The 11,587-nt window shown below is 39.4% G+C and overlaps 1 protein-coding gene across 3 annotated transcripts in view; it reads right to left on the bottom strand.

Annotated features, from left to right (window-relative positions):
- Positions 1-7,173: 7,173 nt before the first annotated feature.
- bpnt1 (bisphosphate nucleotidase 1) overlaps positions 7,174-11,587 on the bottom strand; it is a 13,015-nt gene continuing 8,601 nt past the window's right edge. For 2 of the 3 annotated variants that reach the window (XM_016517673.1, XM_016517674.1), the window contains 4 exons: positions 8,073-8,164; positions 7,782-7,979; positions 7,596-7,701; positions 7,174-7,438 (listed from right to left, as the gene is read on the bottom strand). In XM_016517673.1, the coding sequence (XP_016373159.1) occupies positions 7,287-7,438; positions 7,596-7,701; positions 7,782-7,979; positions 8,073-8,164 (548 nt within the window). In that variant the 3' untranslated portion in view covers positions 7,174-7,286. Of the gene's footprint in view, positions 7,464-7,531; positions 7,702-7,781; positions 7,980-8,072; positions 8,165-11,587 lie in introns of all 3 variants that reach the window. The other variant, XM_016517675.1, reaches the window with a different exon arrangement.

The raw sequence follows: 11,587 nt of genomic DNA, 5'->3' as shown, positions 1-11,587 counted from the left end.
GTACTTTCCAGTTTCGGTTTTCAATCCGATCAAGTGTTTACATGTCCTCTTGCTCGGATTACAACAGGAATAAACCACCCCTTACAATCCGATCGAAATTTTAGTCGGATCTGGCCAATTCAATCCGATTGACGTGGTTACATGTGACTTTTTTTATTCTGATTGTGCTTCTAGTCCTATTACGATCGTATAAGTAGGGTCCATGTAAATGCAGCTAGTGTTTCCTGTTTAATGACGTCAGCGCAGCTGCTGTTAGAAGCTCCAGATTCAGTGTAAATGAAGTTCAAGCGGAACAATTGCATTTTTTCTAAATTGGCAAATGTTTAGAAGTATTCTTTTCTCAAACAAGAAGTATATTGCTAATTTTTAAGCGTAAACATTCCCCCTACCCCTTCTACTACCTTTTCACATTACGACTTAGATAGTTAGTGAAGGTCTTGGGATGGTGGATGTTCGTCAGCCAATCAGCGTCGTCATGATGTCATTTTCCTTCAGCTTCAAAGTGATTAATTACATGTTTACATCTCAGGGAAGAAGTGAAAACTTCAGTGTGACCACAACCAAAGATTTTCTCACATCTCATACTTGCAGGGGTCCTACAACAGTCAAGCAGCTTCTTTTTGAGATAAGTGGAAATGCTTACGGATGGCTCCAGGTATTTCAGACCTCAGTATAAGTCAGTCTCCCACATTCCCATTTCCACAACCAACTGGGTAAAAAGTCTTCACAGATGGAAGGATAACAGAGGAAATTTGGACTGCAGACTTCCATTTGGCCTGGACATCCAAACATCAAGCCATGTAAGGCTGTTGTTTTTTGTGCTGATTTTGTTCCATATGTTTATATGAAAATGTTCGTAATATACCAGCAGTGTTGGGGGAACTAACTAACTTGGGTGTCCAAGCTTGTTCCTGGAGGGCCAATGTCCTGCAGTTTAGCTCCAACCCTAATTAACGCTTTCCTTACCATTTCTGGAATTTTCAAGCAGTCACATATGTAAGCGGATGCATATGTGAAATAATGCAATCAAACATTAAACAGCATTTAATTCAAAAATGCCTGTTACTAAATAAAATGACGATCCAGGAAGTGGTGTAGGACTGAGCAAGCTTGTGCAGGTGTTGATGGAAAATATTTACTCCATCTGAGTTTGATCATCATTCTGATCGGACGTAGCCATGAAAGTTTTGTGAAAATGCTGGTGGTAGCTGGCAACTTAAAAAAAAAAAAAAATCGCTGGCAAGGAAAGAGTTAAACACACCTGAACCTGCTAATCAAGGTGTTTGGACTCATCAGAAACTTCCAGGCCATTGGTTCTTCCAGGAGCAGGATTGGACACCCCTGAACTAACTAAATGTAGCTACAGCCGTGGCCAAAAGTTTTGAGAATGACACAAATATTAATTTTCACAAAGTCTGCTGCCTCAGTTTTTGTGATGGCAATTTGCATATACTCCAGAATGTTATGAAGAGTGATCAGATGAATTGCAATTAATTGCGAAGTCCCTTTTCGCCATTAAAATTAACTTCATCCCAAAAACATTTCCACTGCATTTCAGCCTTGCCACAAGCTGACATCATGTCAGTGATTCTCTCATTAACGCAGGTGAGAGTGTTGATGAGGACAAGGCTAGAGATCACTCTGGCATGCTGGTTGAGTTAGAGTAACAGACTGGAAGCTTTAAAAGGAGGGTGGTGCTTGAAATCATTGTTCTTCCTCTGTTAACTATGGTTATCTGCAAGGAAACATATGCAGTTATCATTGCTTTGCACAAAAAGGGATTTACAGGCAAGGATAATGCTGCTAGTATGATTGCACCTAAATCAATAATTTATCGGATCATCAAGAACATCAAGGGGAGATGTTCAGTTGCTGTGAAGAAGGCTTCAGGGCACCCTAGAAAGTCCAACAAGTGCCAGGACTGTCTCCTAAAGTTGATTCAGCTGTGGGATCGGTGCAGAGCTTGCTCAGGAATGGCAGCAGGCAGGTGTGAGTGCATCTGCACGCACAGTGAGGCAAAGACTTTTGGAGGATGGCCTGGTGTCAAGAAGGGCAACAAAGAACCCACTTCTTTACAGGAAAATATCAGGGACAGACTGAAATTCTCCAAAAGGTACAGGGATTGGATTGCTGAGGACTGGGGTAAAGTAATTTTCTCTGATGAATCCCCTTTCTGATTGTTTGGGGCATCCGGAATAAAGCTTGTCCGGAGAAGTTGGTGAGCGCTATCATCAGTCCTGTGTCATGCCAACAGTAAAGCATCCTGAGACCATTCATTTGTGGGGTTGCTTCTCAGCCAAGGGAGGGGGCTCACAATTTTGCCTAAGAACACAGCCATGAATAAAGAATGGTACAAAAACATCCTCCGAGAGCAACTTCTCCCAACCATCCAAGAACAATGCCTTTTCCAGCATGATGGAGCACCTTGCCATAAGGCAAAAGTGACAACTAAGTGGTTCGGGGAACAAAACATAAAAATTTTGGGTCCATAGCCAGGAAACTCCCCAGACCTTAATCCCATTGAGAACTTGTGGTCAATCCTCAAGAGGCGGGTGGACAAACAAAACCCCACAAATTCTGACAAACTCGAAACATTGATTATGCAAGAATGGGCTGCCATCAGTCAGGATGTGGCCCAGAAGTTGATTGACAGCATGGGCGAATTGCAGAGGTCTTGAAAAAGAATGGTCAACACTGCAAATACTGAGTCTTTGCATAAACTTATTGTAATTGTCAATAAAAGCCTTTGACACTTATGAAATTCTTGTAATTATACTTCAGTATACCATAGTAACATCTGACAAAAAGATCTAAAAACACTAGCAGCAGACTTTGTGAAAATTAATGTGTCATTCTCAAAACTTTTGGCCACGGCTGTACACTACTAACTTAACTACATTTTTCAGTGTCTAGGAGCTCAGTTGTGTAGCTTTTGTACCAAGCTTTCCAGAAAGTGGTGGGGTCAAGCTATACAAAACCCTACATTGATGTGTTTCTGTGACATGTATTTGAATCAGCACTCAATTGTTTCTGGAATTCTTCACCTGGCATTGTTTTCAGGTGTCCAATCCTGTTCCTGGAGATCTACCTGCCTGCAGAGTTCAGTATCAGCCCTATCCAGTGCTTATGAAGACCTCAGTTTGTTTGATCAGGGTTTGAGCTGAACTTTGCAAGAAGGTAAATCTCCAGGATTGTGCACCCCTAGTCTAATGATATGATACAAAAAGAAAAAACTTGGCAAGCTACAATTTCATAGTGGTTTCCCCAAATACTTTATGCAATTTTTTTTTCCATATATTCATTTCATAAACATTTCTTGTTCCTTTGAGGGGAAAAATTGTATCAGTTGAGGTATGAATTTATGAATTTAGTCTGCATATAAAAAAAAAAGGGTATTACACCAAAACATTTTCCTTTCATGCTTTTGTTTTAAAAAGCACCACAAGAATATTAGATACTTTTTTCCCTATTAAAAATAAATGTGTGGGTGCGTTTTTATTCATTTTTATTTTATTCATGTTGTGATAAATTGTTACCCTGATACTGATATGTTGCAGTGTTCTTACGGTTATTGTCTGTCAATGTTCCAAAACGTGAAAAAAATTGTCACACATCTTCACTATTTTCAAGTTTCTCGTGATCTGCTTTGCATTTTGTCCTTTATTCATGTAGAAAAAAAAAATTCTCCAGTTATATTTTCCTAGCTGTATTTTTGTGATAAGCAACTTCAACATTTTGGCGCCGTTAATATTCCTGGCAGCATATTTTAGCTTCTTTATTACACACTTGTGACACATTTCATACACATACACATATACACATGGGAATTTGTTACATTTAATTTGCCCTACTGAGGCTGTATTGCATACACGTACTGTCTGGTGTTGTATTATGTTGCACAACATCCTTTTGCGTAAGTTAATCGTCTAATATAAATAAAGCGTGAAGGCCAATTGAAGGACCACCACTTCATTCCTCATGCATACATCTATTACCCAGGAGATAATGACTGAGTCCCTATCGTGAAACAATAAAAGAAATTTGGAATAATGTACTGGCTTGTCTTTTCCACATAATGAAAGTGATGGGGATCTGGGCTGTTACAGAAGTAAATTATTTTAAATTATTTAGCCATAAAATGACTCGTGCTGTACATTTGGAGTCATATAATATGAGGGCAGTCGTGGCCTAATGGATAGAGAGTCGGACTTGTAACCCGAAAGTCGTGGGTTCGAGTCTCAGGTCTGGCAGTGATTGTAGGTGGGGGGAGTGAATAACCAGCGCTCTCTCCACCTTCAATACCACGACTGAGGTGAGACCCTTGAGTGAACCCCCAACTGTTCCCCGGGCGCCGCAGCTTGCTCCGGGTGTGTGTTCACTGCTGTGTGTGTGCACTTGGATGGGTTAAATGCAAAGCACAAATTCCGAGTATGGGACACCATACTTGGCCACACGTCACTTCACTTTCACTGAACAGTGATATTTAATTTATTCATTGACAGTCATCTGCTGTCCACAATCAGTTCAAATTCAAATATGTCACATTTAAGATATGACATCCTTGATGTGACCAGTTCTCTTTAGATTCAAAGTAGATAGTGATTTACATTTGGATGTTTTTTGTATATGGCTATTGTATCACTTCAGAGGACTTGGGATGTAGATCTAAGTCATATTATGTAGCTTCTAATGTTTTGCAATTTTTATTAATAATGAATCTTTTGTTCATTTTGGAGCTTGACTGGCTGGTTCTCCATTCACTTACATCATGTGGAGTACACTGGCCAGTACATTTATCAACATTTATCCTTCTGTGTTCCACATGCAGGTTTGGAACAACACAAGCTTTCAGTGAACGATGAGAATGTTTTGCGGGTGAACTGTGTCTTTAAGTCTCCATGTCTTGGAACTGCTGAACAGATGGCCTGCAAGCTGCCATCGGGTCTGCTTATCGAATATGGAAAGACGCTTCTGACAGCATTACACCTCAGGTAAGCCTTTTTCATACCATGCATTACTAAAAATATGATTAGCACTTTTTTGTTGTTGTTGTTTTCATGGCACATTTTCAAGTGTTTTTGGACATTTCATTACAATGATGCTTCAATAAAGAAGTATATTATTTAAAATAAAGATTATTTCTCATCCAACTTGTGGTCTTGTTTTCAATCAAATTGGTTTATAAGTAGATATAGAAAGACTTTAAACTAAATATTGCAAATATAGCTGCATAATCAATCCTGGTTGTCAACCATTTAATTTTATTAGGGCAGTTCTGTTGTGTCAGTTGTAATGTTTTGGTTATGGTTGGTGATGCAAAACTGTCAAATACCCTTAAATGGAAAATACATTTCACAGTAGCAGGGTAGTGCAGACTTTCCTCATGCAACTTTCAACACAATGAAGTTGAACAGAAATAATTTTAAATGTAATACCTAGCTATAGCAATGAAAACATAAAACACTGGTTTTAAGTGTTACTATTCTGAATGTTTAACTCCAATGCATCTTCTGTTTACCTACAATACTGTAAGACAATAGTATGTAAAGACAATAATAAATGCTGTCAGACAAGAATTCATGTTCTCCTATTCTCTAAAAGTGTAGACAGCCAGAATAATGGACAAACATGGAATTAAAAAACTTTAATGGTTAAGACCATTACCATGTATATGCAATAGGACATCTATACATAAATGTATAATATATTTTGATTTAAATGACCTGCATGCTATATTATTATAACTGTACATTATTGTTTCTCCTCTATGCCCCGCCTTTTTGAAACACGTCGATTTTTACATTTTTGTTTTTGTCTCGTCATTTCTCTGATCACAAGAACGGCGCGCCCGGCGGATGTGACGAATGAGCGGCAACCATATGTGACGACAAGAATATCTCTTTGGATTTGAGACTTTAGTCTTTGCAACTTTACATATCTTCTTTATGCACCAAGAGCTTGTAACACTCCAAAGAGAAAGGAAAAATTGAAATCGCATCATATGACCCCTTTAAGTTAAATCTAAGAAATAATAAAAGTTAAAATAAAAACTGTACTAAATCATCTTTGTTTTTATATGAATGAAGATTTTATGGCAAGGACAAATCAGCTTTGAGGCACAACGGTTTAGAGTACGACTTCATATCCTGTAATGGTTCAGTTAGAAGGAAGAGCCTGTAGGACAACCTGTGGCACTCTGCTTAAATAGTACTCATGATTCCTCAGTGTTGCTAGCACTCCAGCAGAGTTCATGTGCTTCACATTGGCATCATATGTGTATGCATTACCATGCATGTCTGTCAGTTTGCCTGTATATGAAAAACAACATAAAATGTATATATTTATCTTAAATATCAAGTGCATTTTCAAGATATTTGGATATTTGATTCTGGCCATAAAATGTATATATTTATCTTAAATATCAAGTGCATTTTCAAGAATGTATGTGCAAAAAATGACTGTCACCTCCAACTGCGTGCAGAATTGCTTCAGGTGCACATGTGTCCCACTTTTTACATCCTGGACTGGCAAACACATAAGCAGAGGCCTTTCCCTCCACCAGCTGGATGATCTACCAGGGCCAGAATCAAGATGTAATTAGTTTTCTTCTACGCCAGTACTGACTCAGTCAAATCAAAGGCTGTGACCCACCTTATTCCCAGCCCCTCCCACTCTGATGACATCATGAGGCTCCATGGCTTGCACTGTGTCGATCACAAGTTTACCGGCTTAGCGTGCGCTGAGGCCGGGATAGAGTGAGCTGAGGCCGGGATAGAGTGAGCTGAGGCCGGGATAGAGTGAGCTGAGGCCGGGATAGAGTGAGCTGAGGCCGGGATAGAGTGAGCTGAGGCCGGGATAGAGTGAGCTGAGGCCGGGATAGAGTGAGCTGAGGCCGGGATAGAGTGAGCTGAGGCCGGGATAGAGTGAGCTGAGGCCGGGATAGAGTGAGCTGAGGCGGCGGGGTCGAGAACGGCGCGCCCGGCGGATGTGACGAATGAGCGGCAACCATATGTGACGACAAGAATATCTCTTTGGATTTGAGACTTTAGTCTTTGCAACTTTACATATCTTCTTTATGCACCAAGAGCTTGTAACACTCCAAAGAGAAAGGAAAAATTGAAATCGCATCATATGACCCCTTTAAGTTAAATCTAAGAAATAATAAAAGTTAAAATAAAAACTGTACTAAATCATCTTTGTTTTTATATGAATGAAGATTTTATGGCAAGGACAAATCAGCTTTGAGGCACAACGGTTTAGAGTACGACTTCATATCCTGTAATGGTTCAGTTAGAAGGAAGAGCCTGTAGGACAACCTGTGGCACTCTGCTTAAATAGTACTCATGATTCCTCAGTGTTGCTAGCACTCCAGCAGAGTTCATGTGCTTCACATTGGCATCATATGTGTATGCATTACCATGCATGTCTGTCAGTTTGCCTGTATATGAAAAACAACATAAAATGTATATATTTATCTTAAATATCAAGTGCATTTTCAAGATATTTGGATATTTGATTCTGGCCATAAAATGTATATATTTATCTTAAATATCAAGTGCATTTTCAAGAATGTATGTGCAAAAAATGACTGTCACCTCCAACTGCGTGCAGAATTGCTTCAGGTGCACATGTGTCCCACTTTTTACATCCTGGACTGGCAAACACATAAGCAGAGGCCTTTCCCTCCACCAGCTGGATGATCTACCAGGGCCAGAATCAAGATGTAATTAGTTTTCTTCTATGCCAGTACTGACTCAGTCAAATCAAAGGCTGTGACCCACCTTATTCCCAGCCCCTCCCACTCTGATGACATCATGAGGCTCCATGGCTTGCACTGTGTCGATCACAAGTTTATTGCTATGGGACCGTGTAGTAGTGATGATTCTTTTACCATCTGGGACTTCCTGGAGTTGAAACCCAAATGCGCCCAAACCCAGTACTCCCCATAATGTTCTGCCCAAAGAAGCACCAGCCCCCATCTGAATGAACAGAGAAAAAAATAAACACAGGTCAACCAATCCCAGCCTCTACCAAATCTAGCGTAGCATGTGTGAGTGACCAACTGGATGGACCTGGTAGTTGTAGAAGGGTTGATTGATGACTCCAGCAATGGCTGTCCCTCCATAAGCAATGCCTATTAGTACGGTCACATGATCCAAGAGCCCTGCAATAAAATGGCACACAAACAACATTATAAACAGTATTAGTCAGCTCCAACATTAAAATATTGTTAACCCCACTATGCTCTTGTAAATGTATATGGCACTGTATGGGTAAGACCTTAGGGTGCGTTCACACTTGACAAGTCTGGTTCAATTAAACAAAATCAGGTGCAATTACGCCATTGGTTGAAATGTGGTTCATTTGAATAAGGTGAATGCTGCCATCTGAACTTTGGTGCATACCAAACAAGCAGACCGATACCCCCTAAAAAGGTGGGTCTTGGTCTGCTTGTTTGGTGTGCATCAAGGTTTGGCACCTTAGGACAGGGGTGTCCAAACTCAGTCCTGGAAGGCCACTGTCCTGGAGAGTTTAGCTCCAAATTGCCTCAACACACCTGCCTGGAAGTTTCTAGTATACCTAGTAAGACCTTGATTAGCTGGTTCAGGTGTGTTTTATTGGAGCTAAACTCTGAAGGACAGTCGCCCTCCAGGAGCAGGACTGGACAACCCTGCCTTTGGAAGTGTTCACACTTAGCAGGTTTGATTCGATTAAACTCTGGTGCAATTCAACAACTGTGTATGCTGCCCTCCAAACCTTGGTGCACACCAAACAAGCGGACCAAAGACTCATCTTTTCAGGGGGTCTTGGTACACTTCCAAATGAACTCTAGTGCAGTTTACTAGAAATATGAACACAACACAGACTTGAGACATCTAAATGAACCAAAACCCAATACAGGCACTGGAACTGGCATCTTGCAGAAGATCTATATTTGTGCAGCGGAGAAATTCCTGACACTGTTTTAACTCCTTTACACAATTATAAGTTCTGTTGCAAAATATATGTCATAAAAGTTGTTCAATCAGGTTGTGACCATATCTTTATGCCTTTAGTTTGTATCTTTAGGCTTGGTGTAAAAAAATGACAGTGTGAACCCTAAGCAAACCAGGAATAAAGTATTGTGTTCTTTTGTGGTCCGGATCAAAAGAACCAAGAGAACAGAACACAAGTGTGAACACACGCATGCTGGTAATGCAGGTTCAAGCCAGGTCTGCAACATGTCCCTACCCATTCCACCTTTCATTCTCTCATAATTTTTTGCATCCCTGATAATGCATTTGTCCAATAAAGTGGTGGTAATTTATAAAGTTGAATAAACAACCAAATACCACACTGTAAAACCAAATCGTATTCCTTACTATAGAAATACTAGTATGTTTACTTGATTTTAACCAAAATGTTGAGTTTACTACAAATTTTAAATTGTTGCTGAAATATTAGAACAGATAGTTCCCATAACTAACGCAATTTAAGTAAAGTTACTCAAAATGTTCAAGACATGCTATTACGCATGCGCACTGAGTGGCAATTGCCCCTCCCCCACGCACACAGCGCAGAAGCACACCGACTGAGGATTCAACGTGCAGAGGATCTGCTTCGGTAAAATCAAGGTAAAAGCTTTTAATTTAAGTCTCGTTTTCTGATTTTTTGCTTGCTAGTCCTTGCTAGGTTTTGTGCAATTTGTTGCTTGCTGTTTTGTGGAACTTCTTAGCTCATGTGAAGAACTCAAACACGTTTTGACCCCTGCGCATTATTTGAAGCGATTTCTGTTCAAACTAGTTAATGTCTGCTTCATATCTGTAAAAACAGCTGCCTGCTTGTCTATTAATTACTATGTTATCCATTGTTTGCTAGTCATAGTCACGAGAATAGAAGTAATTTGAACCGACGCTTATGTGTCACGTGACGTTTTGCAGAATTCAAAATTCAATGAGAAGTCAACAAAACACGTCAAATGGGGAGCTCGTTTTTAATGTTGTGATTGTTACGGAATAGTTTTCGTAAGCGCTTGGCTTATACTGCAGGGTTCCTCAAATCTTGCCCTGGAGGGCCAATGTGCTGCAGAGTTTAGCTCCAACCCTGATCAAACTCACCTACCTGTGATTTTCTAATGATCCTGAAGACACTGATTAGCATGCTCAGGTGTGTTTGGTTAGGGTTAGAGCTAAACTCTGCAGGAAAGTGGATCTCGTGGGCCAGATTTGAGGATCCCTGCTGTAGGATATCTGATTCCGGACGCGGCACTTTTGAATCAGGAGCTCAGAGACACGGCCGTATTCACGCTAGAGAGCGCGCAATCCAGTCAAAGGACAAACGGATGGAAAAGACCACTACATCTTCAGACCGGTTCTTTTAAAATAATAAAATAACTCCTTTTAACTTGACATGGCCTATTTGAACGCAGCTATGAGTGCTAAACTGCAGTCAAGCAGGTGGCGAAGAAAATAGTATGTGTGCTTATTATGATAATTACGGTAATCTGCAGGCAGTACGAAACAACAGGCATTCTTGCCTTGTCCAAATACCCGCACTTGCGGTCTTTGCACTTGACCACTTATATGATGTATTTCCTGTATTTGGTCCAAGTGTTCAAGTAAGCATGAAGATCACAAGTGTCAGATCTCTGCAAAAAGTCTCACGATTTATTTCCAGAACATGATGCATGATAAGGATAAGCCTGGAATAGCGCTCCAGAGCGGGATGAGTCTGTTCTGCTGAAAAAACATAGTCACCGACATCTTGGATGGCCTGAGGGTGAGTAAATTTACAGCAAATTTTTTATTTTTGGGTGAACTATTCCTTTAACTAAGCCATATGATGAGTCAGATTTTTTTCCCCCATTTGCATACTCATTTGAGGAGTAACAAGAAAGTTCAGTGTCCTTTCAAAGACTTTTAATTTAATACAAATGTGTTTTTTAATTTAATGCCCTTGATGACTTTTCAGTGAAAGATTTATTTCCCTCTTCAAAACCAATTTTCAATTTTACAGGATGTGCTTCGTAAGTATTATTGAATTTTCTGCACTCATCATTTTGTTTTATTCAATGAGAATATAGGTCAGGTTATGAAAAATTATAAAAGGTTCTGGGTATACTTTTTGTAATTTTGCAGTATATGCTATATTTGTCTTTTGTGAAACAATTGATTACTGAAATTGGTGATGTAAATGCCTTAAATTGATGAATTTGTGTTGACTGATCACAAACAAACTTGTCAGCATTACAGACTTTGAATTAAAGGGTTCCCTCAAAAAAATTGTTTTTGAACTGGTTGAACTACTAAAAATATGTTCACTTTACTTGAAGAAAATGTGGAAACCGATAGCACGTAATGTTTTAAGTCCCCATAGCTTAAAATGGCAGATTAAATCCACGTTGAGAATAACATCATTTAAGATGTTTGCAGAACACAAAATAACACTGTTAGTTAAATGGAATTAATAAAGTAATCTTACTATTACATATTAAGTAAGATTAGTAAATATCCTGGAGTATGTGAACTAGAAATGACATTAAACTAACTTGATATTTATTACTTAATTTACTCAGGAAGAGTTTGCTTTCTTTACTTTAAACTGATTA

The sequence above is a fragment of the Sinocyclocheilus rhinocerous genome, unplaced genomic scaffold (genome assembly GCF_001515625.1).
Source record: "Sinocyclocheilus rhinocerous isolate Xijiao unplaced genomic scaffold, SAMN03320098_v1.1 scaffold2613, whole genome shotgun sequence".
NCBI classification, from domain to species: Eukaryota; Metazoa; Chordata; class Actinopteri; order Cypriniformes; family Cyprinidae; genus Sinocyclocheilus; species Sinocyclocheilus rhinocerous.
The sequence above is the reverse complement of the archived record's forward strand: the minus strand, read 5'-3'. Positions and strand labels throughout refer to the sequence as shown.